The sequence below is a fragment of the Mus musculus genome, chromosome 13 (genome assembly GCF_000001635.26).
Source record: "Mus musculus strain C57BL/6J chromosome 13, GRCm38.p6 C57BL/6J".
Lineage (NCBI taxonomy): Eukaryota > Metazoa > Chordata > Mammalia > Rodentia > Muridae > Mus > Mus musculus.
The window spans coordinates 20,195,489-20,221,668 of NC_000079.6; the positions used below are offsets into that span (position 1 = coordinate 20,195,489).

The window sequence follows — 26,180 nt, forward strand, 5'->3', positions numbered from 1 at the left end:
AACTTAAGAGAGAATTGGTTAAAAAAAGATAAAGATAGGATTTGTCCAAAAGATAGCCTTTAAAAAGGAATGCAAATTATGAATGTCAGGGTCTGCTGGCAAAGTCCCAATTGTGATCAATGGTCAGTTCTACTAATTGTGAGAGAATGAAGGCAGCAGACGCAATATTTAAAGAAGCGCTGCCTAATATTTTATCCCTTTGGTACTGAAGAAAATTCTGCCATGAGAAAGAACAGGATTTTGATGATTGAATGACACATGGCTTTCTCTTCTGGAACCTCAGAGACATAGTTCTCTATGGAAATGGAAACTCAGAGGCACAGGGGCTGCGGTGGGTGAGGTAGTGCTTTGTACTTCCCAATCGTCCCAGGGCCACTGCCGCAGCTCTGCCTGGTAATAAGGGAGGCAAAAGGATCAAGAGCTCTCTCCTTCAGTGCTGGCAGTACAATTGCTGTGGTCCTTTAATAATGTCCTTCCCTCAGCAATTGTGCTTCGGGCTTGGTCTTGTTCAGTGGCTGCCTTTTTCAGCTTTCCATTAGGTTTTTACTGGCTTCTCCACCTCCAGCAAAATCTGCTGTTGTTCAAGAATACAACCCAGTTATGCCCCTTTCCCGTTTCAAAACCTGGGTTGCACCAAGCTTTCAAGATTCTATATATGATCCTGGTGGTTCTGCTTTTAGCTTTCCTTTTTTTTTTTTTTTTTTTTTTAATTTTTGTTTTTCGAGACAGGGTATTTCTGTGTAGCCCTGGCTGTCCTGGAACTCACTCTGTAGACCAGGCTGGCCTCGAACCCAGAAATCCGCCTGCCTCTGCCTCCCAAGTACCCAGAAATCCACCTGCCTCTGCCTCCTAAGTGCTGGGATTAAAGGCATTCACCACCACTGCCTGGCACCTCTTGTATTCTTGTGATGATGGCAACTCTTCCACATTTATCATAGGAGTCCATTTAGCTATTGCTTTCTATTTGTTGTACTGACAGTCAGAAATGCCCGAGGATCTTCACAGGCTACCTCTTGTTGCTCCTCTCTATCTATATTCAGAATAAAGAGAAATGTTTGTGGTGTTTCCTCAAGGTGAATTGACAGAATTGGGACTCAACACCACAATAGGAAGGATAGGAAAGATGGAATATTCATTCCAGCTCTATTTTTTGACAAGCTAGAAAGAGACAAATGCAAATTGAGAATTGAGAGTGTAGAGGTAATAGTTGAGTTTGAGCTTGTGGGTGCACACACACACACACACACATTTGAAGAGGCCTGAGACAAGGAAGGACCATGGTGCAGGCAGCTTGGAGGTGATGATTTAAATATTAAAAGCTAAAGGGAGCTGAAGTGGAGAGCTGAAGTGCAGAGTTCCAGAGTTGGGCAGGAGAGATAGATGGCTCAGCAGTTACGAGCACTGGCTACTCTTCCAGATGTCTTGAGTTCAATTCCTAGCAACCACTTGGTGGCTTACAACCATCTGAAATGGGATCTGATGGACTCTTCTGGTGTATCTGAAGACAGCTACAGTGTACTCATATAGATAAAATGAATAAATCTTAAAATAAAAAAAGAGTTTTTCAGTTAGTATTAAGTTTTTAGTCATGATTCCTGTGGATAATGTGTAAGGATTACCCACTAGTCTTCTGGACATGTTAAAAAATATATAAACCAAGTAACATTTATCACCAAGATTAAGCACCAAGGTGCTTAGAATCACAATGTCCTTCCATTCTGATGGTGTCATCTGTGCAGCATGGCTCTGAGCATCTTCCTTACACAGCCTCATAGAGTTTTCTCAGCAGTACAGTAGGCTTAGTCCTCTGATATGAGTATGGGATCAGATAGCAGCCACTGTTGCTAAATATTACAGTGCTGGTCACATAAGGATAGACAGTCAAGTCTTATTAATGCTTTATTGAAGGCAAAGGAATATGAAGACTTTGTGCCCATTGTTTGCATATGTTAGATTTTCTTTTCAGAGCCTGCTTTAATATTCTTCAAGCCCGCAGTTCTGCTTCGGGTTGTCACCCTCACATTAATAGAACATTTGTTTCAGATTAAGAAGCCCAACGTTTCTCCAGTGCCTGCTGGTGGACATCTCAGCAAACCCCCTGCAATTAAGAGAGGATAAATTGGCATAATATGTCCACAGAGGGTGGGAACTTGATTCTTAAAATTGCCACCACCATCAGTTCACTCTCTTACTCATTGGACTGCCATGTGCTAAGTAGTTTTATGTCAGCTTCATACAAGTTAATGTTATCTGAGAGGAGATTTAGGAAAATAAGACTCTGCTTCCATAAGATGGGGAGGACCCACCCACTGTGGGTCCTGCTACCCCTGGACGGAGAATCTTGGGTTCTGTAAGAAAGCAGACTGAGCAAGCCTTGGGGAGCAATCCAGTAAGCAGCACCCCTCCATGGACTTCACTTCCACTCCTGCCTCCAGGTCTCTGCCCTGCTTGAGTTCCTGTCTTGACTTCCTTTAAGCCAACTAAACCCTTTCTTCCTCAAGTTGCTTTGGTCATGATGTTTCGTCACAGCAATAGAAACCTTAACTTGAGACAAGTGCCATCTCTCACTTCTACCTTCTTTGCAGTTGACAAAGCTTTCTCTGATTTCTGAAAAAGGTTTCTTTAATATGTATAGTGTTCTGCCTGTCTGTAGGCCAGAAGAGGGCACCAGATTTCGTTATAGGTAGTTATGAGCCACCATGTGTTTGCTGGGAATTGAACTCAGGAGCAACCAGTGCTCTTAACCTCTGAGCTATCTCTCGAGTGCCTGGCAAGTCTTTCTCAATTCTGTGTTTAAATTGAGCCTGGATCCTACTTTGCCATGAGAACTTAGGTGACTTATTCACATCTAGTCTCTCATTCCAGCCACTTTCTAGTTATCAGGGTAGACATTCATATTTTTGTCATACTGGCATCTTATGTTCAAACTGTGCTCATATATACGGTTAAGATTCAGTATATGATCTTGGCATACATAAGTGGATTATTTGACATGAAGGCAGGTAAGCAGACCACAAGACCTGAATCAATTTACAGTGTGAAAAGAACATTTGGTCGTAAGGGTGGGGCAGCGTGAAGCAGGCTGCTATTGAGGCTGGAGTCATCGTGAAGCAATTCTTAGAAAGCTTGATACTGAGAAAAGTTGAGAATGAGTTAGGAAGGAAGAAATCGGTTCTTGGTGTCAGAGATAATGAGATGTAGTAAATATTGGTATGAGCAAAACGAAAGAGTCAGCAGTTGGAAGAAGTCTCAGGAGGTCATACATGACACAGGACCTTCTGTGTTGTGGTTGAATTGTCTTCAAAAATTGGAATTTCTCTTTCATTTCAATAGGAAAAACCTCAGCTTCTACAGAATGTATTAGAGCCTTTAAAAGAGATAACTTTATCAATGGCCCACTAATGTGTTGGGGTGAGAATTATTTATGTCTTTGCTTATCTTCATAGCCCAGTATATTTTTTTTTTGAAAAAACTACACTTTATGTTGGTTAAAAAAATACTTTGTTAGTTTATGAATCTTGAAACAAGTACCATATAATAAGCCAATTTTCAAGTAAATCATCATTTGTCAAGAAATAGCTGGCAGGATTTGTCATCTTATTTTTGATACTTTGGAATCTTGTTTTGGTGACTCACATTGCAACTGTTGTCAAAATACTTATTTTGCAAGAACTAGCTATATTTGCCTCTTGGAAGTGTGAATTTTGTTATTTTCCTTCAGATCAGTTCAGTTTTTGTTCCGAGAACAACCAATGTATACACACACCACTCTCAGAGCACACCACATAGCTCCATACTAAGCCTGCAGCTCAGTGTGGAGCCGTCAGAAGACCTTTGGAGGACAATAAAGCTAACAGAGTAACTGGTGTCACTGACCTGGTTGTTGGGGCACTCTGCAACTAGATGGGCCATTGTACATTAAAGTTTTTCCAAGTCATATTGTGCAAGTTACAGTCAACCTTCGAACGCATCCTCTGTGGTACCTTGGCGTTTGGCAGCTGGGTTTCTTTTCTTTCTGGGCTAACACACATAACTGCTGTGCAGAATCTGTTCACTGAGTTTCCATCTATAAAGCAAAGGAAAATCCCCAGCGCTGGGCAGTACTGCTTCAAAGTGTCAGAATAAAGCGGCTGCCAGGTTCTTTTAAAGCACTGCAGAAAGGATTAAGACTCTAGGACCAAAAAACACCTTGAGATCTTTATGGAAAATAGTTTTCCAATTAAGGGGCTGAGTTAATGGCTATATGGGAAGGTGGGTGATTCATGGGGCCTAGAGGTCCCTTTGCACTCTTGCTGTGTCCCTCCTCAGCTACTTGTCTGCACTTCAGGAAAAGTCGGAGACCACGGATAAAAGAAGTTACACTCCTCAGGATTCATAAAGAGCATACGGTGTGCACTGGGAACTGCCAGAGGGTCTCAGAGGCTACCATCTTCAAAGCAAATAGACTCATTGGTCAAATATGTAAAATGCCTTTAAGAATAAAGATCAGGATGAACCATCTCAGGCAGAGTCACATTAGAACAGGAGGAAGAATTCGATATAAAGGAATTTGCTTAATTTTTTAAACTATGGGTTATTATTATTTTTAAAATAAGTATCTGTGAATGTCTAAACATGGAGATTACATTGAATGGACCTATGTGTAGGTGACATTTATATCTTAACTATGTGCCACGTGCCCTTCCAAGGGTCTTGCCTCATGGTCTCAATTTTTATGATGCTACTGTGTGCAAGGGATAGCTTTTAGTATGGTTTTTGGAAGGGTAAACACACCGAGAAGAGAGGCAATGTACCCATCTTTATAAAGCTGGGGGCTGCAGAGATAGGGTGCTGCCCCTGGATATTTTTCTGAAGCTGCTCAGAAGGTCCAGACAGAGAGAACGTTGGGGAACTAGGAGGTAACTACAATCCCAAGTGACTTTCAGGGGTCTCTTCCCTTAATCTCATCCCCTGGGCATGCTTTTCTGTCCAGAAACTATTCTGAGCAAATGTACTTCTGACGGAGTTGAGAGTTTTACTATAGAGATACTTGTGGTACATAGGGCATCTGGGATCCTAAACTGTGGCTGGCAGATTTAGAGAACTGCGGCCCATAGTACCCTGTCACTGACAGGTGTGTGGGTACATCAGCTGGGCTGCTGCCAGCTGCAGCAGGCAGGTGGCAAGGCAGAAACGTGGACAGCAACAGATTGGAAAGCTCGAAGGTGAACAAGGGGGCTGGGTAAAGTCCCCAAGCCAGGAGTGTTGGTTGGCAGTCAGGAACAGGTGGCTGTGTAGCCAGGAGCAGCCAGGATCATCCTGTGCTGGACTGGGAGGATCTCTGATGAGGGATAGATAACAGCTGAGAGGTCTCCTGGGAAAGTGCCTCCTGGCAGGCTAGCCTGGCTTCCTCCTAAACAAACAGCCCTGAACAGGTCTCTCATGCCTTCAAGGGACATACATGCCCTCAGTTGACAGAGTGGTCATTTTTCTAAAAGAAAAAAAGGCAGACAAAAGGAGAAAGCTGGTTTTGTAAAGAGAAAGGTTCCATTTTAAGGATCTCTGCAGGGCCATGGATCTGCGCAGGGGTTATTTTCAGAACCAAACCTTAGAAGAAGCATCAGGAAAGGAGATGAGGATTCTGAACCTCGCTGATACTGCCTTTTTCTAAAGGAAATGGAAGAGGCAGAGGGGAGGAGGGGGAGATCCAGCACGCACGGATCAAGAGCTATGCCAGAGATGCAGACTGGAGATGAGCTGCTAGAAAAGGGGACATTTTAGGATTCTAGCTTATTTTATGGAAAGTGGAGAGAAGTCTTTTTATGGGGAATTTGCTCTCTGCATTTACCTACTTGGATCAAGAAAACAAAATCAAAGAATTATTTTGGAGAATAAAAGATAAAATGAGAAGAGTAAGTCCATTAAAAGGATGTTACCTTCTACTGGTGGTGTAGCTCAGGGGCAGAGCACTTACCTAGCAGTTGCAAGGTTCTAGGTTCAAATCCCAGCATAAAAGACCTAGGTAAAATTCTTAGCACATAGCTCCAAAGTGGAAAAGAAAACTAAGTTTTTAATTGTATGTATTCGTATCTGATGTCCTGCCAGGCTGGTTCATATGAGAATGCACAGTTCATTTAACAGATGAGTTTGTCTTGAAAGATTAAACAATTCATCTCAGAGTGTCTAAAAGAGAAGGAGAAAAGGTTGTGGCTTGGGCCCCTGTGCATGTAGAAATGTGGCCATGGTCTCGTGGTCCTGCGTGTTCTAAAATGCAGGGCTGCTCTTCTGACCTAGGCCCACTGTGTAGTTTAGGAAGGTACTTTTTAACTTCCAAAGCAAAAAGTTTCAGAAATTTAGCTCGATTTGGTTTTTGTATACATTATAAAACCATACATAAACAGTTGAAATACTTTACTTTCAACATGTGAATTCTAATGATTTCCAATAGAGTCTTAAAACTGATTTTGAGTTCTTTGGGTGGCTTTGGCATTACATCTTAGATCCAATGCTATTTGCTTTTTAGGCTTTTTTATTTAATGAATTTTCTAGTTAGCTTTAATTGTAAATTTAACGTAGTCCATAGTCACCCAAGAGGAAAGCCACAAGTGAGGAACTGCCTGGGTCAGATTGGCCCATTGGCATGTCTGTGTGGCTTGTCTTGGTTATTAGTTGATACAGCACTGCACGTCTTGTTGGTACCATTCTTAGCCTGGACTGTTTAAGAAAGCAAGTTCCTGAGCCTATGAGCAAGCCAGCAAACAGCATTCCTTCATGGTTCCTGCCTCCATGTTCCTTTCTGTGTGTGCCTTTCCTGATTTCTCTTGAGACCTGAAAGTGTGAGCCAAGCCCCTTTCCTCCTCACGTTGATTTTGGTTATAGTGTTTTATCATGGCAACAGTAAGGAGCCAAGGAAAATGAACGAAAGGAGAGTTAGTCAATGAATCTTAGGAAGCCATGGAAGGATGTGCTGCTCAGACCACTATACTCCCAATCTTGAAGAACTAGACAAAGACAGAAAGCACAAAGATGTGCTAGTGGAACATCTTAGCCAAGCGTTATCTATCTAGAGGAGACTCAATGTTTCTATTAAATGGAAACCCATATCCAGCTATTGTCAAAGATGGCGATTGGCTTACAAGTCACTGGTCAGTCAGCTAACTAATGCGAAACTCAACGTTTATACAGGAAATGAGAAAACTATGATACCAGCCGTGTGCTTTCCAGTTTGGTATCTTATGTTGACTTGAGAGTAACTTGGCTTGCCTGTTGGGTATTGCTTAATGATGGTACTGGATCCTGGCCTGTGTCTCTTTTATCATCTGCAGAATTGTCTTCATTCGCTGGCTGGCTCCAAGTCATGTATAGAGTTTCTCCTGAGATTGGATTTGTACAGAGTAATGACAGCTTTTGTGTATCTGTGAGCTTATGACCAGCAGCTGCTAAGAGCCACCCAGCAGTGGAATATTTTCTTAGAATAGTTTATTATCCCAGTCTCTCCTTTCTAATAGTTTGCTTTTTTACTTACTTATACATCCTTTTTTTTTTCTTAAGTAATTTCTTAATTACTTGACTAGTGATTTTGGAAGTGAACCCAGGGTGTAGTTTAAGCAGGCAAATGTTCTTTGAGCACAGTTTTGGTTTTAAAAGAATTTACTTATTTTATGTATATGAGTACACTGTCGCTCCCTTCAGATACACTAGAAGAGGGCATCAGATCCCATTATGGATAATTGTGAGCCACTATGTGGTATCCGGGAATTGAACTCAGAACCTCTGGAAAAGCAGCCAGTGCTTTTAACCACTAAGTTATCTCTCCAGCCCCAGTTTTGGTTTTTAAAGGACCAGTTTATGAGTTTCCATTTGATAGAAACATTGAGTGTCCTTTTAGATTCTACTAGTGCCTACATACTGTGATACTAACACTGAGGGTGGAGAATGGGAGAGTTATAGATGAATTAAGATGTCTTTTTCTCAAGGGACAAGAAGAAATGACAATATGCAAAGTACTCAGGTGTGAGTCATCTTTTGTTCCAGGTGAAGAGAGAGAATAATTATGTCTTTCTGGCGAGATCAGGGACATGTACTTGGAGAAGGTGGCTTTGACGTGGGTGATAAATAATTGGTAAGATCTCAGTTGTTATAGGTAGAACAAAGAGAAAGGGGACATTTCAACACAGCATATGACAGTGAAAATGTGGATTTAGCATATTTATTTTAATCATACACAAAATTCAGAATCAAGGGTTATTTGTATAGAGTAGAATTTCTTGACAGCAGACTCTGGAAGGCCTTACATCTTAAACTTAGGGATGTATACACTTCATAGCTAAAAGCGATCACTGAAAATCCAAGGAATATGTTAGAAGTAAAATCTCAGAGAAAAGTTGAATTTTGTTTAATTATGGTTGACATGGTGATTAGACAATAAGACTAGAGATGTAGAGACCTAACTTGCTGGGGTGACACCCAAGTTCAAAGTGGTAGGCACAACTTGAAAAGAGAAAGGTCGTCATGATGGTAGCAACACAATGAGAAAATGAGAAGTGGTATCTTGTAAGTGTTGTGTCCTGGAAGGGATCAGAGGAAGGTGAAAGCAGAACACATTCTCTAAAATGTGCCTGGAAGACCTGCCAAAGGCATGGGCATGGAGTGTAGGAGCTCATGGGCAGGAAGTCGGAGTTAACTGGCAGTCCACACAGTGAAGATGGAGGGCCACAGTGGATTTGTGCCATAGATAGAGAGAGGAGTCATAGTGGGTGGAGTTCCACTGAGAGGGTGAAGGGTCACAGTGTTTGGGATGCCTCATGACAGTGAAGGGTCATAGTAGACTGGTGACACAGTGAGGTGAAGTGTCATAAGGTAGCAGCTAAAGTGGGGGTGAAGGGTCATTGTGAGCTGAGTACCATAGTGAGGTGAAGGACCACAGAAGGTGGGGTGCTAAGGTGAGGGTGAAGAAGGGTCATAGTGGCCTGGGTGCCACAGAGAGGGTGAATGGTCACAGAGTGAGAGGTGTTCCAGTGAGAATAATGGAAGGTCATAGTGGGTAAGTGCCATAGGGTTGAGGGTGCAGGATTACCCTGGGTGATGTGCCAAGTGAAGGTAAAGGGTCAGAGTGGAAGAGGCACTGCAAGGAGAGTGAAGGGTCATAGAAGGTTGTGTGCCACACTAATGGTGAGGGGTCATGGCAAGGTAGGACAAGGAGGACGTGAGAGGTGTGGTACACTCACCTAGATGCAGAGCTAGCTAGGGAATCCCAGTGAAGCCATCTTGCTCATCATCAAACTGAAGCAGTGTTTTTATGATCTGTGCAACTGAATTTTGAGAGAGATGTTAGCAACAGAGCTATGCACTTGGAATTGTTGGTCAGTGGGCACTAAGAGGGTTGACCGGTAAAAGCATGGGAAACCAGCACCAAATCTTGGACTCGGGAAGCCTAAGGTAAAGGGAGGAAGGAGGTATGTTTTGGACTTTATTGAAAGGGTATATAACACGGATTGTGGGGAAAGTAGGTTACCAAAGGAAGGACCAGAAACAATGTCAAATGAAGCTGACAGGAAAAGGAAGGAGTGAAGTGCTGTAGGCCATTAGATTAAGGTTTGATTAGAGCAGCTAAGAGAAGGGTCAGAAAGTGGACCATGGGGCCAGCCCCAGCCTTATGTAACAGCCGTTTTAATTGGCTGAGATGCATATTCCACTCACTCGGCCCAGCCTTATGTAACAGCCGTTTTAATTGGCTGAGATGCATATTCCACTCACTCGCCCCAGCCTTATGTAACAGCCGTTTTAATTGGCTGAGATGCATGTTGAGTGTTCAGCTCACCGTTGTTCCTTTCCCGTTCCTGCGGCTGAGAGTTTTTGTTTAATCTTTCTGTATTGGGTTTGTGAGGTTATTTGGCTTCATGGACTTTATTCTTTTCATATTTCTAACTTCAGAATGTTCCAGATATAATAGTATCCCCGTGATGCCTGTTCTGAATCTATGGATCAGATAGGAATTAAAACCCAAGTCACTGTCTGAATCCTGGATTTACAGGGTTGGCTTGGTTCAGAACAGGGACTTTGGAAACCTTGTGCTATTGCAGCAACCGCTCTCTTGGCTTGATTTATGACTGAAGCCTGGCCTTGTTACCAGTATCTTCTCTTTGAGGGCACAAGCTTTGGGGATACGGGACTAATAGGACTCATCCTTACACCCCCATATTTTGACGGGGGTCTGCCAACTAGAAATACATAGTTGTTATCTTATTAGAAAGGGGTGTTGTTTGGTTGATAGGCCTTGGTTTTATTTTTGAGATAGTCTTATTGTATAACCCAAGCCTATCTTGAGTTTGAGATCCTCTTGCCCCTGCCTCCAGCATTCTCAAATTACAGGCCTGTATCTATGAAAATTTTGTTTCCAAAGTTTTTTTGCCACTTGGTTTAAGAACACATTTGCTTTCCAGTTCACAGATGCAGTTACTGCAGAGTCCCTGGCAAAGGCCCAGGAGTTCTACAGTGTATAATTTAACTATAGACCTCAGTCAACATTTCTTATTCTCAAAGGCGATCAACTCAGGATAAAAAATTCTCAAGAATTCTTGGTTTCCCTGAACATTATGTTAAGTGAAATAAGTTAGATTCAAAAAGCCAAATATACGTTTTAAATTATATGAGGACAGTAGAATAACTTTAAGTTAAGCATTAAATAGCATTCACCAGAGACTAGAAAGTGGTACAGGCACAGCATGGAGAAAGATGGTTAATGGGGACAGGGGCACAGTTGAATAGGAGGGACCAATTTATGGGTGTGCTAGGTATTGAAGGATGGTATGTGATGTGATATCACTAAATCTTGCTCTAGCACAGGAAAAATAATCAACGTCAGCCAGGCAGTGGTGGCACACACTTTTAATCCTAGCATTTGGGATGCAGAGGCAGGCGGATTTCTGAGTTCGAGGACAGCCAGGGCTACACAGAGAAACCCTCTCTCAAAAAAGCCATAAATAAATAAACAAACAAACAAACAAACAAATAAATAATCAATGTCTAATGTTTTGAAGAACAGTAGAATAACTTCAAAAATAATTAGCTGAAAAACCTTGAAACAGCTAGTAAAAATGATTTTAAGTATCCCCAGCACACAGCAATGATGTATGTCTAAGAAAGTAGATGTGTTCTTACCCTGAGCCAATTTCTATACAGTGTGAAACATGTATTGCAATGCGTGCTCTTCCCCATAAAAGTGTGCAGGTGCCATACATCAATTCAAATGTATCTAAATAACTAAACAAAAGGTAAACTTAAAAGAAAAATAGTTTCCCACCCACTATATGCATAGCTGTAGGCAGAAACAGACCCTGCTTTGCGCCCACAGAGGGGGACATGGAGGTGAAATTCGCAGGGCCCCCTGTGAATCAGCTCAGGAGCATTTGTAGACAGGTAGCCTCTTGTTCAAAGCCAAGGATGAGCTTTGTCAGCAACACTTTGTCAGCAGCGCAAAGAACCTAACCATTTTAAGTCTCTTTTTGCACTTTTAAAATAACTACTATTCAGTAATAACCATTTAGTGTTCATAACAGCCTTTAGGGGTGGGTAGCGGCTACCTTCATTTACAGATCAGCTAGTGATGTTTAGAAGATTGCAGTTTACACTGCAGACACAGTAAGCTCGGTGTCTGAGCTTGCTAGCCAGAGTCACGGTTTCTCCCACACCGATCTTTGTTCAGACGGGCATGAGCACTGGGTAACTTTGGCAGCCCCTAACTTCTCTGTGGTCTGTCTTCCTCTGTTCCCTATGTCTGTCCCTTGTCTGGGATCTGTTCTGGGTGACACATCCCTCTCACCCCTCCTTTCTTGCTGACAGGCAGTGTCTGCTCACTGCCTTCCTTGTGTTTGGGGAGGCAGAGCACAGCTGTGCCCGTCAGGGCAAGAGCACAGCTGTGGCCAGCCACCTGTTGAGCGCTTTTCTCTGGTGGCTCATGCTGCAGAATAAGTGGCATTTACTAGGGCCACACTTGAGTGAAAACTCTCTACATACCTGCAAGAACAATTGTTCATCTCCCCCAATCCCATCTGCTACATGTTCTCCTAAGAACATCATGGATCAGGGGTTGGAGAGGCAGCTCAGTAGTTAAAGTCTCCGACTGTTCTTTGAGAGGACTTGTGCTCCATTTCCAGCACTCACACTGGGTAGCTCTTAATCATTTGCAACTCCAATTCCACGGGGCTATAGTCACCTCTGTATACACACATATACACGCACAGGTACTCGCACTCTCACTCACATAGACACATAATTGAAAAATAAGTCTTAAAAAAGACCATGAACTGAAGGTTGTTTGCATAAAACCAACAGAAACCTTGCCTGGCTCATTCACAGCTTGAGCAACTCTGGGTCCATCTTGACCTTGCAGGCTCCCATTTTTTAATACGACAAACTTAAATATGGTGATAATGCTAAGTATAGAAACAAGGACCATAATGATAATGAATAATTATTTAAATTTGATAATAACACTTAGTAATTGGTTACCTTGAGAAAAAGTAAGAGATGCATTGACAGCTAAGAGGAGCAACTGTAAACTTTCCTCAGTTAAACATTTTTATTAGTAGTTTCTCCTTTTTGTTTGTTTAAAATCATGAAGTGAAACTAACTGTATTTCCTTTTCCTTTTTTTTTTTCTTTGCAGAAAAAGCCACTGTCTGCCATTATAAAGGAAGTCTGTGATGGGTAAGTGGAACTTGGAGCTTGGCCGAGGCTTTCTAGTCTGTACATAAAAGGCAAATAAAATATTTGCAGCAGAGTGGTGAGCATTATTCACAGTACTATAAATAACTATAACCATACATATGTTCCTAACACACTGCTCATTCTGCCCAGAGTCACTCAGTTCCTGTGTGTGAGTGGCACCCGATCCCGCCACTCTTAGCTATTCTTCCTCCAAGAGCAGAGCGTGCAGGAGCTGGGGGTGGGTCCTGCACAGGAGGCTAGCATTCCTTGATTTTAGGAAGCTGTTCTCCTTTTGGCCTTCCCAGCAGGGGGCAATCTCAAGGTTCCCGTGGCTAAGCACACACTCCATCTGAAGAAACTGAGAGGATTTCTAGGCCAGAGAAGATGAGGAGCCTCACACGCCCCCGTGAGGCTTGCCACTTTGCTGCCTGAGCTGACAAGGCAAGGGGAAAATTCACTTGAAAGTTACCTCAGATGGGTGACTGGCACAGCAGAGCTGGGACTCTGGTATATTCCTGATAAATTGCACAAGATGCAGAATCCTTAATTGGAGCGTTTCCAATCTGTGCCAGGTGGACCAGATGAGAGTTTAGTATTCAGAGACAACTGAAGAATATTAAATGTAAAATGTAAATTGTGTTTATGTCCTTTGTTTTTCTTCTCCTTGCTTCAGTCTTTTAAAAGAGGAAAGAGTGTTGCTTTTAATGTTCCACCCACCCTGCCTCTGGTGTTAGAGATGAACTGTTAAAAGCAGGAACCGGCCTAGTCAGTCTACCTGTGAGATGGTAGGCTCCATCCTGGTAGAGAGGGCAGGCTAATGCCTTGTTGTCTTGGAAACTGCCTTATAACATGGTACTGTACTGGGCCAAATCTAAATCTAGATTTAATTCATCTTAACCCAGAAAACCCACTAAAGCAGAAATGACCACTTCCGTGTTTCTGATCATTTCCTCTTCTTTTAAAGGTGGTCTCTTGCCAACCATGAATATTTTGCACTGCAGCACGCTGATAGTTCAAACTTCTACATCACAGAAAAGGTAGGCCATAACCCAGGGCTCGTACACCGAAGGGTGGTAAATCATGGCTACTTCTTCCGTTTAGAGCCAGTTAAAATGTTGTGTCCTTACCCTCTGTGATAATAATGTCTATACGCAAAACCTGCTTCTTTAGTATCAAAAAAATACTGTTTAGGATATTCAAGAGTGAAGTTTATTAATCCCAGCACTTGGGAAGCAAAGGTAGGTGAATCTCTGTGAGTTTGAGGCTAGCCTGGTCTACATAAAGAGTTCCAGGATAGGCAGGATTACATAGAGGACTCTATCTCAAGGGGGAAACAAAGAGTGAAGTCCAAGCAGGTGTCTGAGTCTTGTTTATCCAACCACACTTACTTTCTTTATATTTTGAACAAACAAACAAACAAACAAACAAATAACTAAACACAGTTTCTTTATTTGTGTGTGAGGGTATGGCAAGTGAGGGTATAGAATGTGAGGGTATGGCATGTGAGGGCACGGTGTGTGAGGGTGTGGTGGTCAGAGGATACCTCCAGGAGCTGGCTCTCTCTACCACCTGGTTTGTAGGAACCAAGCTCTGCCAGTCAGGCTTGCTGACAAGTGTCTGTACCTGCTGAGCAATCCTGCCTCTACAGCAAATACTTTATCTGTTACTTCTCTTTTTTGGAGTTTTATCTCTTTCCATTATTTTGTTTTATATTGAATGTACTTACTACAATGACAAAAAACATTGTGAGATGTGACATCATCTGAACAGTGACCCTTCCATGGCTCTTAGGAACTTACTTTCTTCCTAGGTCATTTTGACACTGTTTATTAAGTTTGGTTGAGACTTAGTGATATGTGAAGACTTTGCATGACTCTGAAAGAAAGAAAAATGTGTAAAAGTCCTCTGATAGGGAAAGGAAAACTAGCAATTACTGATCTTCTGTTTTACCTGTGTTTGCTGATCTTTTTCAAGACTAAACTCCAATATAATAATATTGAACTTGGTTAACAGGTGAAAAATGAGCCACTGAAGTCACATGGTTAGACCACCATCTTGACTCTAGAGTTAAGAAGGAGCTTTAGATCTTTGTACTTCTAGAATTTCATCTTTGGAAGTTTCTGAAACACTCTAGTATCCCACTGAATTCTTGAGAGAACTTGCTATGGTGTATAGGAGCCGTGTGTCCTCATGGATGTGGGGCTGGTGGGGAAGGAGGGAAACTGGTAAGGCCGGGCCACCAGTGATTCCCTGGCTGATGCTGGAACCAGGGAATACATGATGCTCTCGAGATGGAGAAGTGGGTGACCTCAGGCTCTGAAATACGGTTGACTTCATTTGTCCCAATCGGCAGTTTCCGGGATGACCTTAGGAATGTCATCATAAATCAGATGGAGGTGGGAAGTGGAAACAGTGGTGTGTCCACTTGTGTCTCAGTTGCTGTTCCTCCAGACAGTAGTCTTCTGTAGGTAGGAGCCCTTTAAGTTAGATGCCTGGAACTGCCTTCAAAAATTGCCTTTGTCTTTCCAAAAGGCACACTGGGACTTTCAAGAGTGAACTAGTTTTCCTTTCATATTCCTGCCTGCAGATGGCGAGGAAGCATGGACTAGATTTTCTGGCAGGCGCTGATTATCTTTTAGTATACCCTTGGCTACTTAAACTTAGTCCATAAATAATTAAGTTCCATTTGATTATTTTCTTAATATTTTTAATTTTTGTGGCACCTATATAATTTGCATGCTACCCTTTGTGAGATTTGGAGAGTATCAATAAATAAAAGTTGAACGTTGGCAGTGACGTTTTATCGCTGTGGTTTCATTCATCAGCCATGGCCAGTGCAGTTGATTCAGATGGTTGCAAAGTCTTTAACACGAGGATACAACAGAATAGCTCAGGGTGAATCTCCTGTGGTTTTTGTGAAATATTTTTCTCAAATACCCACATATCAAACATGTAGATTGAACTGACTCTGCAACCTGTGATAAATAAGCCACTGTGTCACTGAGGCCCTGCCTTTGACTAATGTATGCGGACTGTGTTCCCTAGTGGCTGACATATCCCTTGTTATCATTGGTTAAAGGCCTTAATTCATTGTTCATTGGCAGCTAAGGAAGACCTAGAGCGTAATTATCTCAGGGAGATGGGGTGAGGGATGGAGAGGGACACACACACACACACACACACACACACACACACACACACACACACACAGAGAGAGAGAGAGAGAGAGAGAGAGAAACAGACAGAGAGACAGAGAACCTTTCACAAGGTAGGTTTTCAAATCTTAATGTCAAAGACTGACCAGGTGAGCTTGTCATCTGGAAGTTTCCATTTAAACTTCCTGGGATTGCTTCCGGGACTGTCCTGGGAATGCTGGTATAGTACAGCCAGGGATTTCTTAAGGAAGAAAGAACATTGGTGCTTCAGAGATAGACAGGTCTCCTTTCTAAAGCCAGACCTATATCTGTGGGACCTGATGCACTCTAACCCAAAGTAGTTACAAGGTTGGGTTGAGGAGTATATGTACTTTCATTTCTTAGAATGATTTTTATAGCATCAGAAGAGATTTAATGGCATTTTTTAGTTAAAAGTCATATCCATCCAGATAATTCAAACTGCTAAGAGTAGGGGGATGTTCATTAGTTTTTGAGGCATTGTTCTCATTTTTGGAGGGGAATATTGTTTGCCTAAGACATTCTTTCTGCTGGGTTTCTAAGGAACTTCCCTCTTCCGTCTGTCATCAGTTCTTCAGCACGTGGTCACAACGATCAGCCTTTCACTACGAGTTTAGAGACTGAGAATACTCATCCTCCCAGTCATAGTCCTGTGTTTGTAAATAATGTGTCACAGCTCTTCTCCTCCAGCTGTGTGTGCCTGTGCAAGGCATAGAGCTAGACATGCAGTGTAGGAGACCAAAATGTACCTTGACCCTTTAGGGGTCAAACCTGGGCTATCCTCTGTCTGCATCTACGTTCTTGTAAGTTAGTTCTCTCCAAAAATAGAGACCCTTTTCCGTTCTTAAAATAGCATAGTTACAATTCTCCTGATACTTACAACCCAGTGAATTGTTAGGTAATATCTGCATCACCATGGTAACCAGTGACTAATTTTTGAAGGTCTATATGACATTAGTTTCTGCCTTTCACTTACTATGAGATGGTTTTTCTCTCCTTGACAAGAGTCACCTGTAATTTAAAAGGGAAATATTGTGTAGGCCTGGCCCAGCATGAGAACGTATGAAGTCACTGAGGGATGCTTGAGTTTCTCTCAAAGATTTTCAGGAAGGAACCCATCCTCTGCCTACTTTTCTCATGTTATCTGAACCCATTTTCTAAAACAGTTCTCATTGGCTTATTGGGCTATGTGTAGTGGGTTAAGGAACATTTTGTAGAGGTGTAGTTTGAAAAATTGTAGACAATTGTGAGATGCATCTATTTGCAAATTCCAATTCTGTCTCAGAAACATAAATTTCAGGATAGATGAGTGGTTTTGTGTGTGTGTGTGTGTGTGTGTGTGTGTGTGTGTGTGTGTTTGTGCAAGTGTGTACGTGCATGTGCATGCATGCATGCATGCACTTGTGACTGTATCACTGAAATTTCTCTTTTGAGACAGAATGGTAGTGAGAGAGTGCGCATGGTTTTAGTGATCGCTGATCACTGTCACTGTAATCTAGTGAGGTAAGCATCTTCATTTTCATAAGGGAAGTGAGACCAAGAAAAGTTATGAGACAGTTTGTGTAGCCTGACACACTAGAAGTGATCAAGCCCAGCCTGGCCTTGGTAGGTCTGCTTCCAGAGCTGCGGGAATGCCACTGCTCTGCTGTCTGCGCTCCCTAGTGTTGATGATCGCCTGTCTTTGCTGACATGGTGATCCTGATTCCAATTGCCTCAGGAGTCACAGAACAACAGAACCATCATTAGCAGTGTCAGTATGTGACTTTCTTGTACTAGTGTATTAGGGGAATTGACATCAGGCATAACCTCCATTAACTTACTAGAGAGTTACAAACCTTTTCCCTGCCTTTGCTATAGATTATCTGACCATCTGGGATAAGTACTGTGATTGTACTATTGGCATTTTTCTTCTTTTTAAGGGAAATGAGAAAATTGCCTTGCCCTTTTTTAATAAGTATGCAGAAAGGGGTGGGCCCCTCCAAACTATATACACCAGAGGAAGCATTATGAGTGATAGACTTTGATGAACTGAGGCCGTGCCGTATTTGCAGAATGGTATTTGCTCCTTCTCTGCTAAGACCAACTCAATTCCATATGAAGTAGAGAGATCCATCCCCATAAATTCAATAAATGCTGTTTCTTGTAATCACAGATGTGATGAGCTTCATGCAGGAGCTCTCTGCAAAGCTGCCCCTGGAGCCTCTGGGAGGAAGTGAGGCTCTGTGAGGAACACCTGTGTTCCCCTATCCCCCTTCTCCTGGTGCTCTGGTTTTTCTTTGAATGTTCCAGATTCCTGACAGCTCTGTGTGGCCTCTGGGACAGGGCATCCTGTCCTACAAGTTTATTGTGCACATTCCATTGTCATTGTCATAAGTCATCAGAATAAAACCAGTATGCAGCAAACACCAACACTCTCCTCTCTCTGCAGAGAGGAGCAAAGCTTGCAGTCCTCATTTCCATCTCAGGCTTCTTTTTCCTGTGTTTCCTCCTTGTCTGAGGCCAGTCAGCCCTACCACGTAACTGAAACCACCATGGACTGACTGCTCTTTGTGACTGGTAGACCGACAACCTTCTCAAAGATTTGAACGTGAGCAAATGAAAGCCCAGGGAGGTTGTAAAATTTCTGGCACAGGGAGGTTTTTCTGTAAGAATCAGGATTCTTATGATCAAGAGTAATTGTTACTTCCTCAGCGAACTTTACACCTCAGTAAGGTATGTACAGATTATGTTCACACCTGCAGAGCTGGGTAGCTCCTCCAGACCTGGCTCTTAGCAATCATGTGTGAGAGGGGAGAAAAGCTCTTGTACCCCACTTTCCCCTGATGCTTAGCCCTTGTGGGTTTCCCGACTCCAGGCATTTCTCTCCTTGGCCTCCTCTTTCCTTCTGACACCTGATGCAGGTGTCTCCTCTGCAGAGCGTATGCTGCAGAATTCTCTGCTTGCCTCGTGATGAAACAGGACATTTGTTAACATTGCTTTGTAGAGGCTGTGTTAGCTACTTGACTATCTATTCGCAGACTTTGTCAAGCACAGGACTCTGGAAGACATGGTAAGTTCCCCAGTGTGTTCCAGGCACTGCGCTAAGTGCTAAGTTTGTGTACAGTTCAACAGTTCCAGTCTTCCTGATTCTCACAGACCCCAGTCACTTGATTACAATGGCAGTAAGGGCCACAGACGAAAAATGTGCCTGAACTTAATGAAGTCCTCAACAAGTGTTATTTAAGTGAAAGTCTAAAGAAAACAGGGTACTTGTATGGACAACAGTAACATGACTCAGATTAGTAGCTGGCTGTCAATTCTCATGGCAAGGCCTTGGTAAGAGTAGTGCCCTGCATTTGAGACCAGCCTGGTCTATATAGCGAGATTCTGTCTTAGATAAAACAAGTCAAACCTAATCAAATAATAAAGCTACACAAACAAAACACACCTGGGTTGTTTACTTACAAAGAACAGGCAGCAAGAGCCAAGGCTAAGGGCTAAATATGGCTGGACCGTGTGGCACAAGCCACAACTTTTCAGGCCCTTTTAGGGTGTTGTAAGATGTTTAGCTTCATTCTAAAATTATATGAAAGCTCTGAGGTAATTTGAAGCTGGACATGACCACAAATGTTTGGGCTATTATTATTCTGATTGATTGTGTTGGAAGCATAAGTCAGTCAATGGCAGAAATTATGAAAAAAAAAAAAACAATTCATTGTGGATAGGAAAAGAATTCAGGGTTAGCTTGGAATGCACATAGACTAGCATAAATGCTGGTTTCTATTCTTGAATTCAAGGAGAAAATGGGACCAGATAGCAGAGTCGAAATATCTACTTTCATCAGGGTGTGTTGGCTCTTGCCTTTAATCTCAGCACTTAGGAAGCAAAGGCTGGTAGATCTCTGAGTATACCTGGTCTTCAAGAGAGTCCCAGACTAGCTAGGGCTGCAAAAGGAAGAACTATCTGCCTTCATGAAGTTTACTGTTCATCACCTCCTTGGCAACATATTTGGTTATAAAGCCTGCACTTGCATAAGAATGATGTTTAGTTATTTCAGATGATCTTTTTCTAAGTCTATTTTCCTAGCCACATAAAATATCAGAATATACTTACCCAACTAATGCACCAACTTCAACTTACTGTTTAGAATTGACTTCTTGTATAGGGGTTCCTAATTTTAATTATTTATACTGTTTCTAACTTGTATTAGGAAAACGTAGGAAAATAGATGCAATATTTTCCTGTAGATCAGTGTGCAGAATATAGGAAGGAGGAATTTTTCTCTTATATTTGACAGCTCAGTGTATGATGGATTGAGTAAGATAACTAAAAAAAAGTCTTTGTTCCCATTGGAGGTTTCAGTCTGAAGACAGATTAGTTGATATCCCTAATGACTGCAAGGTCTGGGTTTTTAAAGAATATTGTGAATATAACTTGAATTAGGTAGGTTTATAATTGAACCACTTTAATTCTGTGTCTTATTTGAACATTGCTGTGTGGAATGCAACACTTCTACTCTATTTCTTTATTGTTACTATGGAGCGAAAATTCATACACCCTAAATATAACTGTCTCAGTGATTTTTTTTTTTTTTTGCTGTGACAAAACACTATGGAGAAGACCACTTATAGAAGAAAAAAATTTATTTGGATATTACGATTTCTGAGGATGATTTCCTGAATCATCATGATAGGGGCATGGCAACAGATAGGCAGGCATTGCACTGGGTCATTAGCTGAGAGCTTATGTTTCATCCGTAGAACTAAGGAGAAAGTGAGAGAAAATAGAGGTGGACGGAGGGAGGAAGAATGGAGGAGAGACAGAGAGAAACAGAGCCGATGATTATGTGCATGCTAGCTGGGATTGGAATAGGCTTTTGAAATTTTAAAGCTCACCCTCAGTCACATACTTCCTCTACGAAGGCCCCACCTTCTAATCCTTCCCAAAGAGTTCCACCAGCTGGGGAACAAACATTGAAATGTATGAGCCTATGGGGACCATTGTCATTGTGAGGACCAACGGACCTACAACACAGTGGTTTTCTGTCATGCTTCATTGTTTTTTGGGGGTAGCAAAGCCTTGATATTCTGTAGGATATTTCTGTCTTCTAAAACAGTAGTTTTCAGACTTAATGGCAGAGCTAGAGATTTATTTCCAGCATTCCATAGCAAATGCCCTAGCACTTTTAAATAGTGCAGGTCTACATAGGCTATTGCTACAACCTGGTGGGTGGAAGTGTACCCTCTGCATCTGAGGATCTAGAGGCAAAAAAGACTCATCAGCTTATATGCATACAGAAGTTTCCAGAAAGGAAGACATTGACCCTGACTTGAAAGTATTGCTGACTCCCTTCCCCCAGTCCACATACTATTTTTCATTAAATAGAGAGAAAGTCTCAACACACCCTGTGATACATTTCCTAAGAAGCGTGGGAACATTTAGACATAACTGTTCGCGTCAGCCACTGGGAACACAGGTAGGAGCAGACCTGGGGAAAACAGTTGGAAACAGGTCAGGTCTTCTCCTAAGCTGTTTGCAGCCTGTGAACCAGGAGCGAGAATTAGTCTGTCACCCCTACCCTCACACATACACTTTCAGTTTCTCTAACTGGAAATCCCAAAGATTGTCAGTATAAATATTTACCTTAAGAGCACATTGGTTAATCCCAGCACTCGGGAGGCAGAGGCAGTCGGATTTCTGAGTTGGAGGCCAGCCTGGTCTACAAAGTGAGTTCCAGGACAGCCAGGGCTATACAGAGAAACCCTGTCTCAAAAAAAAAAAAAAAAAGAAAGAAAGATAGAAAGAAAGAAAGGAAGAAAGAAAGGAAGAAAGAAAGAAGCACTTTGGATTTTTCCCAGTTCCATAGTTGACGATCAAAGGCAGGGGTTCAATCAAAGGTGAAGTGCTAGTTACAGAGTGTGTCTGGTACTTGGTTCTGGAAGGATGATTGCAGTAGAGTAGAGCTACTACTGTTGGACCCTCTTTACCTTTTGTGAATCCATCAAGCATATACAAATTGAAACACACACACTATACACAGACCACACATGTTACACACATTTACACATGCATATATACCACATACATGAACTCACACACAGCACACATACATCCATACCCCCCACATCATATGCACACACACACACTCCCTCACATGCACCACAAACCACACAGACCACACACACACACACACACACACACACACACACACACACACACAAAGCCTTCAGATTGTCCTGACTTTATCCAGCCCTGGCACTGGCTATGCCCGTGGAAAGCTAATCCCACTGCTGTCAGGGGCACTCCACTTACATTCTGTTAGATTCTAGTGTCCTTGCTCTTAGTGACTCAACTAAACTGGCAGTAGACATTCTGAAATCTCTAAAAACATTTTTGGGTGGTTTTGGAACTTTGTAATTACAGTTTGAGAACTGGATAGAAGCCCTCATTTTGAATTACTCAGTGTTTTTCCTTTAGCAGGGACTTGGACGTGCATAAACTTCAAGATGAAGAGAAAAGGCTGTCTAAGTTGAATCACATAAATGAGAGGGGGTGTGAGCCAGAAGGGCAGTGACGCTGTCAGCATTCCTCAGCTGGCAGTGGGTTCCATGACATGTTATTTAAGTTTCCCACTGACTCGTGGATATTGGCTATAACAGGATGATTACATAGATGGATGCCTTGTTTGCCTGGGTTCTGGGGCTTGTGCTTGGTAAGATATGGCTGCTTCTAGAATTACAGGGAAAGATAAATGCCAGAGGTCATCATGATTCCATGTTCTGCAGTTCAGCTACCAAACCAGTGAACAGACTGACTCCGGTTCTGAAACATTTAACTGTGTGGTGCTCAGCTGCAGAATGAAGGACACATTCACTTTCTCCAAAGACAGAGTTCCTCCCAGACTTCTGTGAAAGACACGTTTTTTGTCTCTGACTGTAAATGACCCCGGAAGCAGCAGCTCACCCTTTCTAAACAGACAGGCAAAACTCATTAGCGAACCAATCAGTTCCAAGCTTGGGCCTGTGTCTCTTATATGTTCCAAAGCCAGGGTCTTCTTGAAAGGCTTCTAAGTACAACCCTGCTCCTGTGTTTATGCTTCAGAGAGATTTATTTTAAATCAGCATTAGATTTTCTTCCTCAGTTTAGGAATGGAGACCCAGTGTGTTTGCATCTTTATTTGTGAGTAATTGTGTGTTTCTGTGTGTGTGTGTGTGTGTGTGTGTGTATAAAAAGCCATTCATGCAACATTAGATACTTTGTTGCTTCTCTTGATGTTGTTTTTTACTGTATTATTTTTACCTTGCTTTATACATTTAAAGCATGCGCTAAACCTGTCAAAAGCTTTTTATGATTACCAGTGGTTGTGTTTGACAGTTGGGCGACCATTTCATTATTCTCTGCTCTCTGTGACCAAAACCAAAGCTAGATGCTCCCAGCTTGTGTTATTCAAGTAGAGATGGGTGCGGACAAGAGGGTAAGGGGAAGGAGCAAAGGAAGAAAGCTAGAGGTGTGTCAGGAGACTGTGGGGAGAGCAGAGGAGGATTTTTTTTTCTGTCCCCTGGAAAGCAGCATGCCTGCAACACCACAGAGTTGGCATATAGGCCACTTGGTTGCTATTCTTTCCATCATGGTCAGTTAAGATAATAATTATTGTACAATGTTTTTTTTTTTCTTTCCTGATTTCTATCGTTCTAGTTATCAACTGATCTCTCCTAAAAACACTTCACAATTAGTAACTTAAAATAAAACTCATTCTTGGTGGCTGTGATTGGTTTCACTGAAGTTTCTGGTCAGGAATTTGGATGTGAGAAAGCAGAGCCAGTGGCTTTTTATTACTTGGTGCCTGGGCCACAGCTTAGAAGACATGTGCTGGAATCCTTGTCTTTACCTGTAGGCTATGGTGACTAAAAAGACTCCTTCTCAAGATGCCTTCTTCTGGCTTCTTTGGGTACCAGGCATGTGTGTGACACACAGACATCCCTATAGTTAAAATACCCATACAGAGGTACATACAGGCATGCATATATTTGTAATGCATACATGCATTCATACATACATGAATGCCTTCTTCTGGACTCAGAGGGCATGATAACTGAGGTCTCCTCTCCCTACTACCCGTTCATCCCTGTATGGCCTAGGCATCCTCTTAGCATGGCAGCCACAGAGTTCTCTTATGCACCTACGTGGGATGGAGACTGTTTGCAGAGAGTAAGACAGCAGTTGTGGCTGGGCAGTGGTGGTGCACACCTTTAGTCTCAGCACATGGGAGGCAGAGGTAAGCAGATTTCTGAGTTTGAGGCCAGCCTCGTCTACTCTGAGGGTGAGTTCCAGGACAGCCAGGGCTACACAGAGAAACCCTGTCTCGAAAACAACAACAAAAGCGAACAAATACAACAAACAAACAAACAAAAGACAGCAGCTGTGGAGCTTCTTGTGGCATAACTGTAGAGATCTTGTTGGTTAGTGCACTGTGCTCTGCTGATCTGAGCACTCCTGGTCTGCCCAGATTCAAGGGGCAAGGTCTAGAATATTCTTCCTCATATATTGAGTAAAGAAAAAAAAATCCTTGAGGGCTTTATGATAAAATGTCCTACCATCCTTGACATCTCTATCAGGGAAAAATTAGGAGGGAGGCATCGTTTTTCCAGAGGGTATCAGAGTAGAAACTGGCTTCTACCTTAAGTAGCGAAAGAAGAATGAAACAAAAAATAGAAGAAAGTTTAAGTTGTAATATGGAGGGCATCAGTGAACCACATTTCCATGAAGGACACACAAGAAAGGATCCGTGGGGCTGGAGACATGACTCAGTGGTTAGAGCACTTGCCTTTACAGAGAACATAGGTTTGATTCCTAGCACCCGCATGATGGTTCTCAACTATTTGTAACTCCAGTTCCAGTGAATCTGATGCTTTCTTCCAGCTTCCTTACACACCAGGCATCCATGTGACTCACAGATATATATGCATGCAGACAGATATACATACATACATACATGCATACATACATACATACATACATGCATACATACATACATGGATGCCTTCTTCTGGTCTCTTTGTTGGGCACCAGGCATAAGTTTCAGACACAGATGTACATGTAAGCAAAATGCTATGAGTATAAATAAATAAATCTATTTGAAAACATTAAAAACACAGGAAGATTCTCTCTGCTCTTCCTGAACTGGGGAGGAGGAAATAGCTGTGTCCTATGTTCTCAGAAGCATGTATTGGGCCTTTTGATTGGAGAGGAAGTTGCCATAGGTTCTTCCCTCTCTGTCTTGGTTTCAGTAACTGCTTGTCACTGTGACACTTGGTGCTCTGGAGCAGAGGAGCTATGGGGACCTTGGCCCAGTTATGAGCCTTTCCAGCCCCTGAATGTGAGAGAAGTTAGGGTAGCCTTGGTTATCAAGTATAATAAAACATACCTTGTACTTTTATGGAAATGGGTAGGGAGGGGACAATAAAAGTAAAGTTTTAAAAGTTAATTTCTTTGTGCTGGATTTTGTGGAACACATCTTTAGCCCAGAATTAAGAAGCATAAACAGGTAGATCTCTGTGAATTCAGGATAGCAGTCTACACAGAAGTTCCAGGCTATCCAGGATGACACAGAAAGATCCTGTGTGTGTGTGTGTGTGTGTGTGTGTGTGTGTGTGTGTGTAAGGGAGTGTGCATCACACCACAATGATTGTGTAGAGGTTAGAAGACAATATGGGCAGAAGAGTTCTGTCCTTTGACCATGTGGGTCTCAGGGATCGAACTCAAGTCTTTAGGATTCTGAACAATTCCAGCAAACCTGTCTAGACATCACACTTGGCCTTCTGTCTTCCTTCCTTGGTCCTTAGACAACCTCTTTTGCAATTTCAAAGCTTAGCAGTCATGTTCATATTTTCTGATGCTAAACAGAAATCTTATACTACTTCACTAATTTAAAAAAACTCATAAAACTTCTTTTAGGATCTTTATCTCTTAAGCAAACAAACATGAAATCTCACTATATTCCTGAAACATTTAGGTAGAGAATAAATTTTCAAGCAAAATAAACCTAAAATTTCAAAATCCTACTTATTAAATTATTAGGATAGAACTAGCATTTTGCCACATAAACTGAAATATTTTATATAAAGAGTGTATTTGTATTTGTACATATTCATAGGTTACATTGTAGTGTTATATATAATAGGCATTTTAACATACTAGTTAATATACAGAGTCTACTTCATTTGAATGAAGATTAAACGAAGTGATGTCAGCAGAATAGTCTAGTATCATAGCCTGTAGTCCTCCCACAGCGAGCCAGGCTTCCTATTTGTCCACGTTTGCAAAGGCTGACCAAATCCCAATT

At 42.1% G+C, this 26,180-nt stretch overlaps 1 protein-coding gene across 7 annotated transcripts in view; it reads left to right on the top strand.

Moving 5' to 3' along the window:
- The window catches only part of Elmo1 (engulfment and cell motility 1), a 517,847-nt gene that overhangs the window by 104,982 nt on the left and 386,685 nt on the right, over positions 1-26,180 (top strand). For all 7 annotated transcript variants that reach the window (NM_080288.2, XM_006516544.4, XM_006516547.3 and 4 more), the window contains exons 3-4: positions 12,646-12,686; positions 13,651-13,723. In NM_080288.2, coding sequence (NP_525027.1) covers positions 12,646-12,686; positions 13,651-13,723 — 114 coding nt within the window. The remainder of the gene's footprint in view (positions 1-12,645; positions 12,687-13,650; positions 13,724-26,180) is intronic.